Below are 19,999 nucleotides of genomic sequence, written 5' to 3'. Positions count from 1 at the left end.
TATGTATGTACTGTGTAGGTAGTAGACTTGCAAGTATGTGATTCCCATTCTGTAAGACCAAATTACCGCTGTGGTGATTCCCGTAACACTCAGTCTGCATGTTACGTCACTTCTTAAGCCCACAGGAAATGGAGCAAACCAAGGGCACCAATTCTTCGGCGCCGCCCAGGCAATTCACCTCTGGCAAGTGGGACGATAGTTGCTTCAAGTCTCCGTACCTGCTCGAATGAATCAGAGTATTTGCGTCCAGGACGATACTAAGATGCAAGGTTGGTGTTTGACAAGGGTAGCTTCGCTACTTTGCGCAATTTGCGAATTTGCGGCAGGACTCTTGATGTTCAACAAATGGGGTGGATGTAAAATTTCTTCATTTTTTGACTATCCCTAAATTACACAATGCGCCATTTTGCATGCAACCGTGACCGCGACCCATTCGGTATCCCACACACTGCACTTATTTGTTGCTAGGGTACAGGAACTCAGTCTGAGGGAAGAACTCCTCCTTGATCAATCTGGGGCTGACGAAGCGACGCATGACGTCTGCGCTTCCTGCCTTGTCGTTGGTGCCACTGGCGCGGGCACCGCCGAAGGACTGCTGGCCGATCAGGGCAGCGGTGGTCTTACAGTCTGGGAGAGGGTTTGGAGTTAGCAAATGGATACACATTGACGTTAGTGGTGGGGAAGGGAACATGGGTAAACTCACTGATGTAGAAGTTGCCTGCAGAGTAGCGCAGGGCATCCTCGGCCTCGCGGATGGCGCGTCTGTCGTTGGCGAAAACGGCGCCGGTCAGGGCGAAGCCGCCTCCGCTCTGGTCGACCTTCTTCAGAGTGGAGGACCACTCGGCATCGGGGTAGGTGGAGATGGCCAGGACGGGGCCGAAGATCTCCTCGTTGAAGAGGCGGTGGTCCGGAGAGTCGGCCACGTAGACGGTGGGGTTGACGTAGTATCCGTCGGAGCCGTCGTAGGTGCCGCCGACCACCAGCTTAAGGGAAGAATCCTTATTGCTCTCGTCGATAATGTTCTTGATCTTGTTGAAGGAGCGTTCGTGGATGACGGGGCCCATGAAGGCATCTAGCTTGCCGTCGGGGCTTCCAATAGTAATCTCCTCGACCTTGGACTTCAAGCTGGAGATGAACTCCTCGGCCTTAGACTCAGGGAGGTAGACGCGGGAGGTGGCGGAACACTTCTGGCCCTGGTACTCGAAGGCGCCGCGGATAGTGTGGTTGACGGCGTGCTCGATGTCAGCGGTCGGGTGGATGAGGTGGAAGTTCTTGCCGCTAGTCTCGCCGACGACACGGGGGAACTCGCGGTAGGTCTTCTTGCCGATGCCCTCGCCGATTCTGGCGTACAGGGAGCGGAAGACGTCGGAGGAGCCGACGAAGTTGAGGCCGGCGAATTCGCGGTGGTTAAGGACAACGTCAGTTACTTCCTCGGCGTCGCCGGGGACGAACTGAATGACGTTGGGGGGCAGACCCGCCTCGAGGAGGATGTTGTAGAGGATCTGGCTGGCGTAGATGTTGCTGGGCGAAGGCTTCCAGACGACAACGTTGCCCATCAGCGCGGGGCCGGAAATGAGGTTACCGCCAATGGCAGTGAAGTTGAAGGGGGAGATGGCGTAGACAAAACCCTCCAGAGGACGCCATTCCAGGCGACTGAACGTTTTTGTCAGTATCAAATTCATTGAAAGTCATCGCTTGATCCACATACCTCCACATGCCGTCAGAGCCACGGGTGGGCTGCTTCTCGAGAATCTCTGCCGCGAAGTTGCAGTTGAGTCTGAAGAAGTCGGCCAACTCGGCAGCCGCGTCAATCTCTCCCTGCCACATGTTCTTGCCCTGGCCGAGCATGGTCGCCGCAATGAGCTCATAGCGGTATTTGGTCACGGCGAGCTCTGCCGCCTTTTGGAAGATGGCAGCCCGGTCAACGAAGGGGGTGTTCTGCCAGCTCTCCTTTGCCTCCAGCGCCGACTCAATTGCTGACGAAACCTGCTCCTTGGATGCGAGGGGGAAGTTGGAGAACTTGGTCTTGTGCTCGGAGGGAAGAACGGTGTCGAAAGACTTGGCCGCGACTTGGGTCTGGCCGCCGAAGAAAAGGTCGCTCTTGGCGGGCAGCTGGGTGCGCAGCTTCTTGAGGGCCTCCTCGAGCTTTGCGCGCTCGGGAGAGTTCTTTGTGTATGTGGGCTGCAAAATGATCATTAGCCAATCCCTGAGCGTACCTCCTCAGATTCGGTTTACGACTCACGTTGGGCTCGTTTCTGGGGTCGGGAAGTCTGAATGGCGCAGTCGCCTTCGTCCTTCTTTGTGTAAGAGCGACCGGGGCTGTGGTAGGGCGCAATCCTGATCTCAGAGATCCAACTGGTCTCGCAGACCTCATGACGCTGTGGACTTGCATTCTGACTGATTGTATGGGTATAAAGCTCAAAGATAGAAAATGATACACGAAGATTTCGTCTTGAGTGTCGATGGGGTGATTATGGGTGATGAACCTGTGCTTTTGATGAGGAGAGCTTGCTGATACTGCTTGAGATCATATGACAGCTTCGCAGTCTCATCGTCTTATTTGACAATGGCTGCTGCACTAGGCCGGTCAAGCTCCCGATAGCTATATGGCATCGTGAACCAATCAAGGTCACAATCGATGTCATCTTCACAATCATGCCGAGATCGGACGGGGGTAGATCCCGGAGCGGAGGGGTTGCGGACGCCCTGCCGATATCTACATGCAGGGCCCCCGCCGGTGCGGAGTCATGGTGCATTTCCCCGCAAAATCGGAGGTTGGGGGTCTTTGACAGTTGCATCCGGCGGCGTCTGTTCCCGTGCTCCATCGCGGTTAGAGTCCTATCTTGATACATGGTGGTTCTACGTAGTCGACGATGGCTTCACGGAGACAAGTCCGATTACGCTGCTACAGCCATGGGTTCTGATTGATAAATTTTGGGAAATGCGGCGTCATGGCGAAGACAAATCGATAACATTAGTTGTGGGGCTCAGCTTTCACAACTTACTTGGAAGACAAGTTTGAAGCAGTCACAATGCTGTTAAATCCAGGAAATGGCTATCTATCACGGGCCATCCGAAGCACATCTGTCTCAATTAGCGGAGTTGTGGGTATGCAATGGGTGTAGAATAGAGATAAGTAAGGCGTTAGCCACGTCTACCAAGCATGGAAGACTATCTGCGCTCTCCTACCCAAAACGCTTGTGAGAATGACTCGGCTCGAGACTCAACAAGGTCTGGAACACAACGACCACAAACCATGTTCCGTCTGGGGAAACTTGGCGGGTGACCTCGCGGCTGGCACCATCTCCGCAATCCTCATCTCTCCGGCAATCACAATCCTAGATCGGTAAGATAAATCTGCCCAGGACCCTTGGAATTTCATTGACTAAACAAAAACCGCTTGCAGAGCGGTAGTCGAGCGGACAACAACAGGGCGGCCCCTCATCCGAGGGCTCCACGCCCAACTACGCTCCGCCATCCGTCGACCCCGCGGCTTCTTCTTCGCCCGGCCCCTCGGGATCGTCTGGACCCTGTACGCAGCAACCTACGTCACAGCCAACGCCGCCACCACCGTGGCCGAGAGGTTCGACGGTGCAGCTGCCGCAGCGAGCACAGCTACCTTTGCCTCCACGTTTCTCGTCAACGTACCCCTCGGGGTGTGGAAGGACCTCCGCTTCGCAGAGATCTTTGGTTCCTCCTCCGGCGCCGCTCCCGAGGTGGGAAAGGCAGTGGTGGCGGCGGCCCCACGCAAGCTTCCCAGAGCCGCGACGGCGACGTTCCTCGTCAGAGACGCTGTCACCATCTTTGGGTCGTTTACGCTCCCGAACTGGATATCGGCAGCAATCCCGGACTCTGTCACGTCTTCCCCACATGCCAAGGCAACAATCACGCAGCTGACGGTTCCCGTGCTGTCGCAAGTCGTGGCATCGCCGATTCATCTGATTGCGCTGGACTATTACGAGAGGCAAAGCAGGCTACCGTTCTCTAATCGAGTTGCGCGGACGCGGGAGCACATGCCGTCGACGATCGTGATGCGATGTGTGAGAATTATACCGGCGTTTGGTATTGGGTGTTTGGCAAATTTGGAGTTGCGAACTTTCTTCCAGCAATGGTTTTCAGCATACACATAGCAATTGGTTAGAAAATAGAGGAGATAATAGCATTGAAAGCATTCTGCAGTGCCAATCACATTTCTCAGTCGTGAATCGCGATGTGTGAAGATGCAACTTTTGTATAATAGGTAGTCCGACCTCTAAACTAATGCCTGGTATCATTGGGGTGAGGATCGCTACCCATGAGACGAGCGACTGTCACAGCCTCTCTCAAAGCCTTTCCAAGGTGCCCTCTTACAGCCCCTTCCTCCAAGACCATCAGGCCTCCGATTGTGCACCCTTCCGGTGATGTTCCTTGATCTCTCAGGCTGCCTGGTTGCAGACCGTTCTGCATGAGCGTCGCGCTACCCAGCATGGACTGGAAGATCATAGTCTGTGCAAGATCCCTTGGAACACCGACGGCAACGGAAGCATCGATGAGAGCATCTGCGATGACTGCAAAGAAGGCTGGCGTAGATCCTCCCACGGCGGTCGTAGCGTTCATCAGCTTCGGCGCAATCTTCACCGTCTTGCCAATCTTATTGAAGATGGCTTCGGTGAGCTCCATGTACTTGGCTGGCACTGATGGCTCCGAGATCTCGATCGCAGTAAGGGACTGAGAGACCATAGCCGCAATGTTGGGGAGCGTCCGAACGACCCAAGCCCGGTCCTCTGTGTTCTCGGATGTCGTCTCGCTTCCGTATATCGTAGCTTCTAGCTTGCCTCGAGTCCAGCCGGCGGCTACGCTGATCAGAAGCTTGTCTTTCAAAGCCTCTTTCGTACCCGGCTTGGACAGAACTTCTTCGACATCCGCGGGGTCCACTCCTAGCACTACAACATCCGATTTTTGCAAGGCCGCAATGTTGTCGCCCCTTGAAACCACGAGCTTGTCTCCTGCACTGGAGAAGCGTGTCTTTAGGGCCTCTTCAGACTTTTCGCTTCGAACACATGCGATGAATTGAGTGATGGGGAGGGTGTTGTCTTCCAGCAGTGATTTCAGAATGGGAATTCCTAGGTTACCTATGTACCGGTTGATTAGCATAGGTAGTTCGAACGATCAATCTCATATGATAGTAACTTACCACAACCCAAAATGCACAACTTGACATCCTTGAATGCTTCCATGTTGACTCTTGTGGTCTAATGTGAGATGTGTACTGTTTGCCGGCTGATGAGAGGCTGGGGGTTGAGAGGAATCTGGGCTAATTCTCGCTTGGTTGAAGTTGTTGTTTGTCCAATACTTTTTTTCGGCCGATTGCTCTGAGTTGAACTGAAGAAATGCCCCTCCTCCTACTATCTTGATGTGAATCGAGTGCGATAAAGCTACCCTGGTCCTAGTAGCTACCCCTCACACCGGCGCTGGACGGGAGATCCCCCGCCACGAAGCTAATCAAGTGGGGTTGATATACGGGAGGCCATCCGACACAACATCGACCTCACGGAGTCACGGCACTCTCTCTCTCTCTGAGTCTCTTTACTCGGAACATATCACGAGAGACCCACACATGTCAGATAAGATTAACGATTAACGAAGAAAGATCGATTTGCTATCTTTAGCCAACAGTCCGAGACCGGAAGAATCTAGACCGCAGTCTCCTGCCCACCTCCGCCTTGAGCGCCGCATACTCGTCCACCGTCCTGGAAACGGCATCCCGGTTCTCCACCGCCCTCCGCAAAAGATACGCCACGCACTCGCCCATGCTGCCCCACGTCGAGCACTTCCACACCTGCGGCGAAGGGTCTTGGCTCCCCTCCTCCTTGAGCGCCAGCAGCGAGAAGCTGACCTCGTCCGACATGCCCTGCAGCTGCGCGAAACCAACCGGCACCGTCGGGAGTCCTTCCTTTAGCCTCTGCTGGTGGAGCTTGTGCGCCGTGACCACGCTCTCCTTGTTGTGACTCGCCAGGAAGAGGTTGAGCGAGGGGAACGGCTTGCCGCCCGGGGCTCCATATTCTCCAATGTGCCGTCTAAGGGCACCCTGCGCGATGCTGTTGTAGGCGTTATCAGTATCCTTCTTTGTGTCGTGAATCAGGGACCGCTCGTCGGAGCCCATGTAGGCGCCTCTGACTAGCTTCAGGCCGTGCGTGAAGCCTTCTTGGTTGGCCATCTCCAGGTGCTTGGCCAGGGTGGTCGGAGTGCTCTTGAGATATGCCTGGTAAGTGTTGTAAATCGTAGCGTAGCCGTCGCGGTTGAATTTGCGCATCAGTTCCATGCCTGCAAGGAAGATGCCCCATTGGAAGTGTTGAGACTCGGCGTCAAGGAGGAGTCTCACGCCACGGTCTTTGCATCTTTGGCTCACTTCTTCGAGGGCTTGCATCATTTGTTGGGGAGGCAGCTGCCTTGCGGCAAAAGCCTCTGTGACACGAGGGCCGGCTCCTGTAAGTCTGCGAGTTGGCGATGTTAGCAAATTGTCAGGTATCATAAGTCGTGTAGGTGATTTTAGCTTACTTGAGAGCAAGCTGATCGCCATCACCAAGTAGATCGACAGTCTCCAAAACACCCTGCCTCCAGGACTCGATGGTAGAATCGAGACCACCTTTTGTCAGATCCTCCGACTCGATACCCAAGCCGTGCTCCACGTTCGTCTTTGCATCAAAAATTGTTTCTTTCGCGTATGTTAGGATTGTACCGCGGAAACCCATAAATCTCAGGTGCCGCATGGTCTCTTGCGTCTCCTTTGGTGTCTCTCCCGCACAGAACTGCTTGTAAAAAACGCTCTTGAGCAAAGAGTGAAGAACAGGGTTTCTGTCGACATCTGTGAAGAATCCTCTGTTTGGTCTTGTGAAGAATGATAGCGCTGCGAGTGAAGGGCCGAGGAGCATAGGCTTTGAGGAGATGGCAGAGACCAAAAGAGACCTCATAAGGACTGGTGTGGGCAGAGCTGCCAAAGTAGAAGGTGTGACAATACCAGTCGCCTTGTCTGCAACTAGGGGTGCTGTAGAGAGTGACCTTGGTCTAGTCGTCTTTGAGAATGCGGTTGTGACATGGCGGCTAACAGGCTTTCCTGCCGTGAGGGAGGATTTGCAGTATGAAGGCTTCATGGTGAGAATTACTGATGTGATGATGATTATTCTGACTTGAACTCAATAGTATCTACTAGAGCGGACGCATTGCCTTTATGATGTGGCATGTGGCACATCGTGGTCCATCCTGGTGAGCCGTACCAGTTCCCTTTCCTACACACCAACGCATAGCTGATCCATCAGACGCTCCCAACGACATCGGAAGTGTCAGAATGCGTATACTCCTTTGGAAACTCAATAGACACACAGCCACGTGGATTCCGATGCCAGCTTATCGATACCCCGCTTAACAACGCGGGGTAAGATAGCACAGGCATTCATGTCTGGCTGTCACGAGGTGACAAAGATAGGTGTGCATGCAGTGTGCGCTTCCGGTGGCACATCTCGGGGGTCCGTGATGACGGGCTAGATTGAAGGTTCGCTGAAACCAAAACCGGCCTTGGAATCCGATTGTTTTGGGTCATGTTTGTGGGGGTGGACGGATCTTTGAGCGACTGGTCGGTTTCGAATCCGGATGGGTTGAGTCGGAGAGGGGGCCGATGATAGTCTAAGTCGGGGCAACGGGTGGCAGGTACGAAAAATGCGCCGAGTGATACGAGCATCGCGGGGATTCGGCCTAGGTCCTATTACGGAGCACCCCTTGATTCCTTTGACTAAGTGAAATGGTCTAGTGATCAGTTAATGACTAGTTGCAGATGCATTGTCGAGATGCATTGTCGGAAAATCGAAACCAAGGGATTGGTATAAGCCCGGCATTCGCTCCGTTGAGGGGTCTATACAAATACCGCCGGCTACCTTGACCATATGGGGCAGATAGTGGCGGGTTGTATAGTCGCTGTTGATCAGAGAGATCTCCTCAAGGCAACTTTCCTCCACCTCTTGTTGCCTGTCCCACCCCCGAGTTGGTCTTGTCCTCAGCGTACCGTTTGTACACCTCAATATAGGCATCACCGTCACTTAGCGTATCCTTTACGCTTTGCCTCTCTTTGATAGCATCGTACCATTGCCTCCACCTCTTCCATACCGCTTCATCATCGCCGCCTTCCCCTTCAGAGGGGATCCCAAGTCCTCCTGGCTTGTAATGATCGAATAGGAACAGACGCATGGCCCAAGGGGCTATCATCACGTCCACGAGACTGAATGTCTTTCCCAAGAACCAGGGACCTTCAGAATCCATCTGTGCAGTCAAAGTTTTGATGTGACCCAAGAACTCATCACGTGCTTTTTCGATGCTGTACTCCTTCTCTGGAGTGTGCTGAATAAATTTGTAAAATGCCGGCACGACGCGAGAGTTGATGTGATCGATCCACAACCGGCACCTCGCACGATCATACGCCGCCTCCGGGAGAAGGTGCGGCCCATAGTTGTTCCCGGCATATGCTTCCTCAAGGTACTCGGAAACCACAGTGCTGTCGTAGAGCGGTCGTTGCTCGTTGCCCTTCACATCCACGGGAACGGCCAAGGTCGGGACCAGCCCCCGAGGGTTCATCTTTAGGAACTCGGGATCCTTCTTGTACGGGTTAATCTCGATGTACTGGTGGGGAATCTGTTTTTCGTGGAGGACGATCCATGATCGCTGGACAAAGGGGCAGAACCAGCCGCCGTAGAGCTTCAATGGGTGCTCTTCCGAGTGCTTTGCTGCGAAGTCGGCTGCGGCACCCGTGGTACGCGCGCCGATTGATGTGTCCACATTTGACATGTTGCCAAGTAGCACGAAGTTGAACTAGAGTTACAATATGCCAGATGACTGTGGCTCAGCGTTCTCTAGCTTGTTTTGTTGATGAGGTATTATGTGTATCTTATGTGGCGATGGTAAAGTTCTACTGATGATGGAAATGATGCGACCCCTCTGATGACGTGTTACTTTACAGCAGACAGCCGGAAATATGGAGGTCTCGGCCGGCTCTTACTGCTGGTATCCACTTCAAAGCCGTTCACTTCGGCAAATATCTCCGGATTACCGCCGCTGCTACAACGCCCACCCAAATCAATAGAACTCCTACTGGAACTTAGTATTTGAAGGGAGCTTAAGGCTTGAAGATCAAGTGTAATATTGGCAAGAATCTCTTTATCGAGTGCAAGTGGAATGCGTGATTATTCGCCAGACTAGGATAAGTGATGGCTTTGATGTCAAACCCGAATTTCTAAGTCGCCGGTACAAGAGTATCGTGGTTGATCTTTTGTGCCACAGGAGTATACCTCCACCGACTGAAGTATGCGGGCGTCATCCCATCACCCCCATTGTTAGTAGCATACGCCCCGACAATGGTGCCTACAGGATCGCCATGTCAATCATCAGAACTTCAATGGACTGAGTTAGGGGGCTTACCGGTGAACGGGCCACTGCCTCCAGAAACGATCAACGCATTCGCCGACCCAACTTCCAGATAGTCTTCTGGGCGAGAAGCCGGAGCTGCGCCGAAAACATACTTTGAGTCGCTGATAGCAGATACGGAGAGCTTTATCGGCTCCGATCTCCAGGCTTTGGGCACTGTCACGAGAGCTATCTCAGGAACGGTGATGTTGGGCTTTCCTGAGGCCTCGACCTTGAATCGGAACTTCGGAACAAGCGACTGGTTGGAGCAAGCTGGCAAGTTCACAATGCCTAAATCTATGTGCTGGAATTGGGTCAAGAAGACCGAAATGCCGGCTTCCTCGTTTTCAACTTTTGGCTGGAATGAGACGTCGACGGTGTAGTTGAACAGCGTAGCACTCTGTTTGCGTGCGATGAATCCGAGACCATCTCTTTCTGGGTTAAATTCTGGTGTTGCTGAAAGGTTGACAGGTGAAGGGGATATCTGCAGCGTGTTGGCATGCCCCTCCGGTGAGACTCTGAACAGATCTGTCTTTGGTGGACGCCAAAAGATAAGATGCCTAGGAATCTCCGAGCCCGGCGTAAAGTCGACAACATCAGGTTCGTTGATCCAATGACCATTGCCGGGGATATCTCTGTTCGTGGGAGGCAAAGGTCCATCCATTACACCAAGTACCTCGTCGAGTACTGGCCAACCCCCATCCTCCCATTTGACGGCAAAGAGAACAGTCTCGCGCCCCATTGGGTAGATCTCCCACTCGGGACCTGACCTAGTTGCCAGCGCGACACCCCACCAATTCCCGGAGGCGTCTTGGAAGAGGTCAGCGTGTCCCACCGTCTGAAAATAAAAGTCGGTATTCTTGGCCGTTAGAATAGGGTTGTGCGGAGCTCCTTCGTACGGTCCTGCCAACTCTTTCGCTCGAGCAATCGTTACAGAGTGATTTGTTTCCGTTCCACCCTCTCCAATCAGCAGATGATAGTAGTCATCTTTGCGATACAAATGCGGCCCCTCGGGGTTGCGATCCCCGGTGCCGTTCCAGACTTTGATAGGCTCCTTTGCCGCGCCCGTCGAAAGATCGATTTCGCTAATGTAGATACCGGCAGCCACCGACATGTACACCTTGTTGTTGTCCCAGAAGATGTCCGGGTCAATATCGTTTGCCGGATTCTCGACGCGAAGGGGGCCTGTCCACGAGGCATCATCGTATGGGTCGGTGGTTGTGAAGAGTAAGATCTTGGGGCCCCACCCTTCATACCAAGAGACGTACGATGTGACGAGGTAGAATGTTCCGTTGCGGAACCTGATTGTAGACGCCCAAATACCCTCATTCTGTCCCGAGTTCCGGTAGAGTTCCGGCACTTGCTCCGGTCGCGTCAAAGCATTGCTGGCAAGTCTCCAATTTACCAAGTCCTTGCTGGCGTATACGGGAACACCCGGGAAAGCCAGAAAGGAGGAGACAGTACAGAAGAACGTGTTATCATATTCCTTGACAAAAGTGCAGCTAGGATCAGAGTTCCAACCTGGGAGGATCGGGTTGTTGAAGGTTTTGTTGACCTCCTGAGACTGGCTTTGGGCCGCCAGTGTGACGATTGACAGCCAGACGAGGCTGAAGAGTCGCATTGGGAGATCTGAGACGAACGTGATCAATCTGAAGATGTCGGATCTTGTCTCGCAGCACTTCGAGTTTGATTGAGTAGCCCTGGGCGTTAAGTCGCCTTTTGTATCAAGTCTTTTTTTCAACCAAGGTGCATCTTAGCGATTACGCACTGTCGGCAATGCACAGAGTTCTGCTTGTGGCATAATTGTGGGCGAACCCGAGAACGATTTCTTAGCAATTTCACTGCATTTCTTCCACCAATTCAATGGTCTGATTTTGATGCCATCTTGGGTGATTAAGGTATCCTAGGGCGGGGTTGAGCGTTCATATGTGGTTTGTCTATCGTCTTGAACCCCGCACAAATTACCCGTCGTCTTCGGCTCTTTTCCCGATGATACCGTCGTATTCATAGTCTTGATCTATCCGACAAAGTCGCTTATAAACAAGAGTGCCTAGCGTATGCAAGCGGCTGACACCTTTCAGGGGATAATCGCGGAGTTAGCGATGGTTGCCAAGTCGAATAAACATAAAGCATTTTAGACCTACTTTTGGGACACTTTCATTCTGTCTTCATTTTGTTCCCCGTGATGAGCGACTGTACGAGGTGTCTACGACTTTTGAAACATGCCATCTAGGGGAACCATACTCACAGTACAATATCCTTTTGTAGCCACATTTCGTGTTCAAAAGCTTTCGATGTTCATGAATGCGCAGGGATTGATGGAATCAAGAGAGTGAATGAGTGTTATAGAATGATATATATCTGAAGTAAGCTAAGAATCGAAGGTTGTAAGACAAAGATAGCTCAAATTTCCCAAAATTGAACGCCGCCAGATGCAATTCCCTTTTGACCGTACCATGCAACCCGCTCAATGCACATGCAATTACCGCCATGACAGCCCAATAGCTCCCGCAATCAAATGGCCTAATCATCGATAGACCATATGTTTAGAGCTTGAAGCCTCCAAGGGGGTTCGGGTTGGGGATGACAAAGCCACCCTGCTGAACAGGAGGAATGACAGCATCGCCCTTCTGCGCAGCCAAAGCCTTGTGCTTGGCGAGAGTGAAGTCGGGGCTGTCAAAGTTCTGGTTGATGACGCCGACCATGCCGTTCTTGCAGTGCTGGCCGGCGTTCTGGGCGCAGTAGTACCAGATGGGCTTCTTGTCCTCGACGACGATTTGGAAAACGTTGGCGGACTGGCCCTCTGGAGTGAAGAAGTTGAAGCCGGAGAAGAAGGAGGAGCCGTCGGCCAGGGGATTGCACGGGTTGCCAAAGTTGGACTCGGCGACGGAGTGGTTGCGGGGCAGGTAGTGCCACTCGACGATGTCACCGACCTCGGCGACGACGTTGTCCGGGTCGAAGCGGAGGCCGCCGAGGCCGGCGACGACGGAGTGGGTGACGCCTGTGAGCTCGTAGGTGCGGGTCGGGGTCTTGGTGCCGGCGGTGTTGGTGGGAGCGGCGGAGACGGTGGCGGCGGCGGCCAGGAGGACAGTGGAGAAGGTCTTGATGGAGAACATTTTGTCTGGATCCGTGATTTTGGATGTGTGGAAGAGAACTCGGATGCGTAGCGAGAGAGAAGACTCTAGGAAATAAGGAAAGATAGGAAAGAAGATAGGAAAAGTTGGAAGGTTGGTTTGGTTATTTGTGCGAATGTGTGATGATGAGAGAACAAATACTCTAATCGACAGCGACATCTTCTTATTATATATAATTTACAGCGTCGTGCGAAGCTATTGCTTTGGGTCTTTGGTCATCGTGACCAGCTGACGGCGTTATTGTACAGCCCTACGGAAGCATCCTCTTCCACCTACACGACCCGCCTCCTCCGACTGGGGGAAGCTCATCTCCCAGCTTCCTTCGCGTGAACAACGCTAGCTCTCCGAAAGAAGTTTCCTCATCTGTCATGTACCGCCTGGCACGCAGACCCGGGACGGCGGTGATCCGGAGGGGGGCTGCCAACCGGCACTAGATCCTTTGTTGGCGCTAGAATCTCACTCAGACGAACGAGGAACGCGACGTGAGTGGTCCGTTGCCGCGCAGCTGCGGACAAAGAACGTGCTGACAGTGGAATTGGCGTCTGACCTATGCGTGTGCGGCACATATCGCAGAAGCTAAGGTCGTTAATAGCCGGGGGCTGAGCTCGCTCGTAGGCTGCCAGCAAACGCCGCCCCGATGCTGAGATGAACGCTGTCCGCGTCTAATTTTAAACTCCATTACCAATTCCAAGCTAGCCAAGTGGTGATTGATAAACGTGGTATATGTGCATGACTTTGCCATGCGGACTAACCCTGAATATATTGGTATCCCTCCTTTTGCTCTAGCTCCCTCCGAACCTAGGACGATGGAAAATCCTGCGATGCCGAAAATAGGTGTTTGATATTCACGATACCTTCGTTCCGTTTCCGGACTGAGATTCAGATCACTTCATCCCGGTTCAATCAGAATCACAGCCTAGATGCCCCATCTTGATATTTGGAATGAGCGCAGTTGACCCTTACTATCCACTTGTACGGTGGCGCCTAGCAAAGTGGAAAACCCCGTCAATACTTCATAGCCTGAACTAGGCATCAGCGGAAGCAGAAAAGAAGGGCTTCTCGATGCCTATACGCGTCTCAAAGAGTTAGAGAGCTTGAGCCCGATGACGGAAGACGGAAGACGGAAGACGGTCCGCGACAGAAACCAGGACTCTGCATATCCCCAAATGACACGATTAGAGCAACGTAAGCTACCTTACACCTATGGATAGACCTTTTTTGGCCGAAGGATCGATTTAGCTTGTCGGCGTCTCAACAAGAATTCTCTCTTTAACATATTTCGGCAGCGATCAATCATATGGCCTACCTCCAAAATGCTCGAGTTCAGAGATACGTCCTTCAGTAGGCTGCTAACCTCCAGCTGTCCTTGATCACCAAGACCTTGCGCCTAATGTGTGACTTGCCTGGAGCCAATCAACAGCATGAACAATCTCGCTTCCGAGAATAGCATGAGGCTATGGACTTCACTGCGAGTATTGACACCTAAGTTAGGAAGTTTCTAGGCCGTCCGCATAAGCCCATACGTATAGTTCGTGTTTTCCTATACCTCTTTTTGAAAATCTAAACCCCAAAAAAACCCAAGATCGTGTTGCTATGCTAGGTATAATGGAAAGAAGAATGACAGAAAGGAAAAGAAAACTGAAAGCAAGGCTATATGCAATGGTCGTTTTCGGTCGTTAGCCATGATCACCCATCGCATCCCACAGGCAAAAGCTGGCAACCGTATATCATACAGCTCTCGTCAGACGGTATCGTCGCCAAACAAACAGGACAAGACACGAGGAAACACGACCGCGGTCTAGGTTTCACCCGGCCTTGACGGCCTTCTCAGCTCCTTCTCCATCCTCGGACTTTTCCCCATCCTCCCCATCCGCCTCGGCCTCCTCAGCCTCCTTCTTCTCCTGTTCCAGTTTATACCAAGGCCCGTGTATCGCACCCGTTCCAGCGCCAACCAATAGCCCGAGCCCTGTCGTAGGTATAGCTGTGACACCACCGACAACAGCCCCCACCAACGTACCCACCCCGGCGCCCAGTCCCGTACCAAGTCCGGCTCCGATGCCCGCGCCACCGATGCCGCCCTGCCACACGCCGCTCTGCAGCCGTTTCGACTGCTTAGCCGACCCCTGTGCCTTTTTCTCGTGCTCCGCCGCCTCGGCGAGTATCTTCTTCTTCTCCTCCGGGTCCTCGGTCGCCTCGGCCCGCTCGCGGAGCGCCTGCGCGGCTTCGGTCTCTTTCTGTGCCTCTTCGAGCTTGGCGGTCGCTTGGGCGAGAACCTTTTCTTTTTGAGTCTGCTTTTGTTCTTCCGTCTGCTTCTCGTCGGGTGGTGTTGGTGGGGAAGACATTATGTGAAGTGTGGCGTCGGTGGCCGTGCGAGGTTGCTCGAAGAGGAGCTTTTGGACGCTTGAGGCTGGAGCTCGGGGAATGGAATGCTGAGGTGGGATGAAGTGTGGAGTTGCGCTGTGCTGTGCCGTACGGTCGGGACGAAACAGTGCAATGAACAAGGTGAAGGAAGGGATGCTGTCGATTACTTGCCAGATTTCGGTAGCGAGTCGTGCAGGTCTGACAGTCCCTGGGTAGGATTTGCTTGCGGACTATTGCAAGGTTTTGGAATTATTCGATATCGAAGAAGTCAAGGAAAGTTGGGCGAGCAGCAGCCATAGTGAGGGAGGTACTGACATCATTCGCTTATTGCTTTTTCTGTTTTTCATGTTTTCGCGACATCCCTGCTGCGTGGCGGGGTTGATCTGCTGCCACACGCACAGTGACGTCGGGATCGGGTAAGTTCATAACATGGGGCGAGACGAGCTTAAACGCTCAGAGGTATCTCCTTAGAGCATCAGTATTCCAGCTCTCAAACTTTCTCTTTTTGCATGCAAGTCGTTTTCCAATTGCACAAATGCGTTTTGGATGACCTGCTCACGTGAAGATGGTGGTTTCAGCATTCTGTCACATGCGATTTCCAAATAGTGGGGACTCACGTGGACTGGCGGGAGGTTCGCGACCTTGAAGGAAGGGACAGCATTGAGAGTAGCAAAGACCAAGTTCAGGTACCTACTCCTTCACTGGCCACGGTTCTCCAGGGTTCATCTTCATTCCCCCTAGGCTCGATATCACAGTTGCTCTACTAGCTAGTCCCGTCGTAGGATCAACTTCCCCAACCCATTGTTGCACTACCTGGTCTAGAACGTTTGATATAAAGCTTGTGCGAGATTCAAGTAATTTAGTATGGTTTCTCCAGGATGGATGCATGTGAATAATTCTTAAAGACAATAATCATTTGAAATACCTAGTCATCTGGCTACTCTCAAAGTAGATTGACCTCCGAAAGGGAAGTCGAGTCGAGAATGTTCATGGAACACCGCAGACGACAGATAGCCTACACGCAGAGCCCATTTCTCAAAGATAGAGATTGATGAATACTCCAGATTGAGTTCGAACTATCACTGAATTCGAAGTGCTGTCCTTGGGCACTGCCAATCTGGTTGTGCTAAAGGTTGGGTTGGAGCCTCGGGCACTGTTATGAGCTGAAACCCTCGCATAAATTCACATCGCAAATTTCGAAGTTCTTAAGATCGACCTATTCTCATGTCCCCTCGCAACACGTATAGATTCTACTCATGGGCTTGTTATAATGAGATAGTATGACAGAGAACGAAAAATCTGCACCAGGTGAAGACTTTTCCTTTTACTTGGGGCCCAACAGAAATTTTCTGATTCTCCTGCCATCACCGAGTCATTCAGCATACATGCATGACGTTGAAAATCTAATCATGCTTGTACGCTTCGACCGTTTTTCAACCAAGAGAACGTGAGGAATCCATGTATAAACGTACCTAGTGGGCTGTGGACGTGTTCTTCACAATGACTCGTCTGACAGACTAGCATCTTACGATTACAGGAAGATAATGCGCAGTTGGCTACAGACATCAAATGCTGGAAATGTCGAGTCAGCAAGTCTCTAGGTCTTTTAGGTCAGCAAATCTAGAAAAGGGACTTGGTAGAGGAAATAAAGATTTGCAATGTCTGGCGGCCCTAGTACCCGGGTTCCACGTATTGGGGTCTCGGAGTAGACCCGCCCCCAGAAATACGTGTATCTGCTAGTGAGCAATCAAGTGACGATAAACTTTGTCAAGTACTCTGTACAGAATCTAGTACAAATTCTAGGCTATGGAGACTACTTTTCAATTGGCCTAAAATAGAAATGAACTGCCGTCCAACACTTTTAAATCAGCCGCCGATACCCATTTCAGCGTTTGTCTCGGATTTGGAGAGCATTGCAGCGGAACGACCAAGAGGTCGTCACTATCCCCATGCGTGGACCGAAACTTGCACGGAATCTGACGTGTATTTTGCACAGTCGTTGAAGAGTGAAGATTCTCAAAGATGTAGGCGCCTGGGAACGAAAACGAGTATCCTAGTCGCGATGTACACAGCAAATGACTACATATCGTGTGCTTTTGCGTCATCTTGTAATGGCAGCGCACCACGTGGTGACAGTAGCATTCACCGATATTGACAAGAAAACTCAATGTCGAACAAGGCGACCACAGCCACGCCATCACGAACAACAAAATAACATCCCATGTTCAGGTCAAGCGATTGAGTTTGACAACGCAGTCACGCAAAGGCTTATCTCGACTTCCAAAGTTGAGCCAAGTCCGCCGCCCAGTCTGCCTCGTTCGCGATACCGACAGGACGTTCCCGCCTCCCGCTGTTCCCATCGCCAGTGCAGCCGCAAAAAGGTTCCGGCAGCGCGGAACGACGGTAGAGATCCACTGCAGACGCCAAGACGAACCGAAAGCGAGACCCCGGTCAAGTCCGAAAACAGCTGAGCGGTTGCCGGATTCCGGACTAAGCCTCAAAGGTAACCTGATTTCTACAGACTACCGTTCGTCTACACCACTAGAAGTAATGGCGCAGAAGTCAAAATTGTGAATGCGAAGAGCGAAATGATTGCGCAGAGTAGATGGAGAGACAAGGTTGACGGCCAGGTGATTTTACGAAGTATGCATGGCTCCACGATCGCCGCCGTTTCCGTGGAGCTGTTTGATGGGACTTTTTCTGTTGGCCAAGCCACACTCAGAGTTTCCTCGTGTTTGGTGACAGTGTTGCAAGTTTTGCTGGGGAAAAATACACGTAAATGCAGCCTCTTCCAAAGACTGGAAGGGGGGTTGCATGAGGTACGTAAGCTTGCCGAACGGGATGTTCCTTATCGGCGTGGCTTTGTCCCTGCATCAGACGAACGACGGCAAGTTGGATTGGGTAGGACTTCACACTCTGATATCCGTACAAATGTGAAAGAGATTGAATGTCAGAGGGGTGGTGGGGTGACGAGTCCCGGCATGCCTCCCTCAGCCTCTGTGATTGCAAAAACATCACGGCCAAAATCTCTGTACGCGTATGGGATGGGACGTGATTCGTCGACCGAAAGGAATATGTAGTGAGATCCACCCACAGGGCTAGCAGGGGAGTGGGACACACGAGCCAATCACGACTCAATTGATCCACGTATACATCCTTATGGGGAAGACTCAGACCCCACCTGTGGATACCAGCGAAGCTTGGATCTCACACGTTGATAGTCAGACACATCTAGACTCTTTGTCTGTTGTTCACGACAAACGCGTATGGAGATGCCGTCAAAGAGACTTTATTCGAGAGTTCGCGTATACGGTGGCCGCAGCAGCAAACTCAAGTTCCAACCACCCCCATCTCCCATCCTTGGGGACGCTATAAAGATGGACTACAACTTCGAGACACCCCCTTGGCCCTTGGCAACATATCCAGCAACAACGTCAACACCAACGAGGTCCTAGGACGAGATTTCCATCGACAACAGCAAATCAGCAGTCCTTTCTTTTCCATCGGACGCCAATATTTGAAGCAAGTCTAATCTCGCGATCAAATACCACGAAAAAATCACAGCCCACAACAACAGGCAGGGAACGGGGAAAAGGTGGAGGACAAACCAACTACTGATAACCGATTCCTGGCAATCCTCAAGACTTTGACAAGATGCCTACCCTCGAGTCCTACAACGGCTACTACCTCTGGCACTATGTGCCCAGTCTGGTCGCCGCCATCATCTTCGAGGTCCTCTTCGTCCTCGCGACGCTCTTCCACGCGTACAAGATTGCCAGGACAAAGACGTGGTTCTGCATCGTCTTTGTGATAGGCGGTATCCGTACGTGACCAATTTCGACCTTCCAATTGTTACCTTGTATCAAGACCCTGGACTGACATTGAAATCTCCTATCCAGTCGAAATTATCGGATATGCAGGCAGAGCCATTGCACGCGACCGCACCGGCGAAGTCGGACCCTACGTGATGCAATCCCTCACGATCCTCATCGCGCCCGCCCTCTTCGCGGCATCCGTCTACATGACCCTCGGCCGCATCATCCGCAGCGTCCACGGCGAGTCCCTGTCGGTGGTCCGCATCAACTGGCTCACCCGCATCTTCGTCACCGGCGACTGCTTCTCCTTCCTCGTCCAGGCCAGCGGTGGCGGTCTCATGGTCAAGAACGGCAGCCAAAAGATGGGACAGAACCTTATTGTCGCCGGCCTTGTCATCCAGATTGTGCTCTTCGCCATCTTCTGGGTCACCGCCATCGTCTTCCACTCGCGCCTCGCAAAGAACCCTACCCAGGCGTCCCTGGCGGGTCACTCGCCTTGGAAGTCGGGCCTGTGGATGCTCTACATTGTCAGCGCGTGCATCATGGTCCGATCCATCTTCCGTCTCATCGAGTACGTCCTCGGCGGCGACGGATACCCGCTCCGTCACGAGTGGACCCTGTACGTCTTCGACGCCACGCTCATGTTCTTCGTCATGGTGGCCTTCGGGTTCCGGTTCCCTTCGGCGTTCCAGATCCGCAAGGGCGGTTCGCAGTCGGCTTCGGATGTGGAGAACTATGACTTGGCGGTGGAGAGTGAGCAGCACCAGCCCGGCTCTATGCGCAAGACCATGCGATAGAGAAGAAATTTAGAGTGCCTTTTTCTCTTTGATTTTTCGTCCGGCGGAAATTGCGTGTGGAGGCTCGCATTGGGGATGCTCAGCGAGCGCACACCTACGGAGTATTGTTAGTGTAATTGTTGGGAATGGAAGACAGAGAGACATGGCGGAGTTTGAAGGCCAGTGATCCATGTCACGATCATCGTTCCGAGGAGTTGAACGATTCAGGTCAGCGGAGACAACGCTGGATTTTCCAGAATAATAGCGATGGGCGGAGGGCTAAGGTATCAACCGCGGAAAGCCGGGTGTCCTGCCTTGGCTTAGTATTTAGCACTTTAGACGCACTAGAATGATAAATGAGGAAAATGTTGTGCAAACCGTTGGCCCGAAATCCTTGGTGTATGGTTTCCTCACTTTGACGAACCGACTAACAACTCCTGCATGTCCATGTTTGTTAACGGGACTGAACACATGTATTTCATCGTGT

The 19,999-nt window shown here is 52.4% G+C and overlaps 7 protein-coding genes across 7 annotated transcripts; 2 read left to right on the top strand and 5 right to left on the bottom strand.

Annotated features, from left to right (window-relative positions):
• Positions 1 to 454: 454 nt before the first annotated feature.
• Positions 455 to 2,392, bottom strand: CPAR01_02160 (1-pyrroline-5-carboxylate dehydrogenase; the record flags this gene model as incomplete). The annotated part of the gene is made up of 4 exons (XM_060486448.1): positions 455 to 627; positions 704 to 1,653; positions 1,709 to 2,181; positions 2,243 to 2,392. 4 exons carry the CDS (start codon positions 2,390 to 2,392, stop codon positions 455 to 457), a joined length of 1,746 nt encoding a protein of 581 aa, XP_060353776.1.
• An 814-nt stretch (positions 2,393 to 3,206) lies between these two features.
• Positions 3,207 to 4,130, top strand: CPAR01_02159 (uncharacterized protein; the record flags this gene model as incomplete). The annotated part of the gene is made up of 2 exons (XM_060486447.1): positions 3,207 to 3,346; positions 3,407 to 4,130. The coding sequence occupies 2 exons, from the start codon at positions 3,207 to 3,209 to the stop codon at positions 4,128 to 4,130; spliced, it is 864 nt and encodes a 287-aa protein (XP_060353775.1).
• A 127-nt stretch (positions 4,131 to 4,257) lies between these two features.
• Positions 4,258 to 7,130, bottom strand: CPAR01_02158 (proline oxidase; the record flags this gene model as incomplete). The annotated part of the gene is made up of 4 exons (XM_060486446.1): positions 4,258 to 5,111; positions 5,174 to 5,231; positions 5,696 to 6,473; positions 6,538 to 7,130. 4 exons carry the CDS (start codon positions 7,128 to 7,130, stop codon positions 4,258 to 4,260), a joined length of 2,283 nt encoding a protein of 760 aa, XP_060353774.1.
• An 838-nt stretch (positions 7,131 to 7,968) lies between these two features.
• CPAR01_02157 (arabinofuranosidase) lies at positions 7,969 to 11,047 on the bottom strand (the record flags this gene model as incomplete). Its single annotated transcript, XM_060486445.1, has 3 exons — positions 7,969 to 8,835; positions 9,272 to 9,384; positions 9,442 to 11,047. 3 exons carry the CDS (start codon positions 11,045 to 11,047, stop codon positions 7,969 to 7,971), a joined length of 2,586 nt encoding a protein of 861 aa, XP_060353773.1.
• Positions 11,048 to 11,972: 925 nt separating this feature from the next.
• Positions 11,973 to 12,542, bottom strand: CPAR01_02156 (extracellular serine-rich protein; the record flags this gene model as incomplete). Its single annotated transcript, XM_060486444.1, has 1 exon — positions 11,973 to 12,542. The coding sequence occupies one exon, from the start codon at positions 12,540 to 12,542 to the stop codon at positions 11,973 to 11,975; it is 570 nt and encodes a 189-aa protein (XP_060353772.1).
• A 1,823-nt stretch (positions 12,543 to 14,365) lies between these two features.
• Positions 14,366 to 15,347, bottom strand: CPAR01_02155 (uncharacterized protein; the record flags this gene model as incomplete). The annotated part of the gene is made up of 2 exons (XM_060486443.1): positions 14,366 to 15,151; positions 15,321 to 15,347. 2 exons carry the CDS (start codon positions 15,345 to 15,347, stop codon positions 14,366 to 14,368), a joined length of 813 nt encoding a protein of 270 aa, XP_060353771.1.
• A 3,228-nt stretch (positions 15,348 to 18,575) lies between these two features.
• On the top strand, positions 18,576 to 19,533 carry CPAR01_02154 (RTM1; the record flags this gene model as incomplete). The annotated part of the gene is made up of 2 exons (XM_060486442.1): positions 18,576 to 18,744; positions 18,821 to 19,533. The coding sequence occupies 2 exons, from the start codon at positions 18,576 to 18,578 to the stop codon at positions 19,531 to 19,533; spliced, it is 882 nt and encodes a 293-aa protein (XP_060353770.1).
• Positions 19,534 to 19,999: the final 466 nt, after the last annotated feature.

This window comes from Colletotrichum paranaense (assembly GCF_030867605.1).
Source record: "Colletotrichum paranaense strain IMI 384185 chromosome Unknown Scaffold_2.1, whole genome shotgun sequence".
NCBI lineage: Eukaryota > Fungi > Ascomycota > Sordariomycetes > Glomerellales > Glomerellaceae > Colletotrichum > Colletotrichum paranaense.
This window is presented reverse-complemented; position numbering and strand designations above follow the sequence as displayed.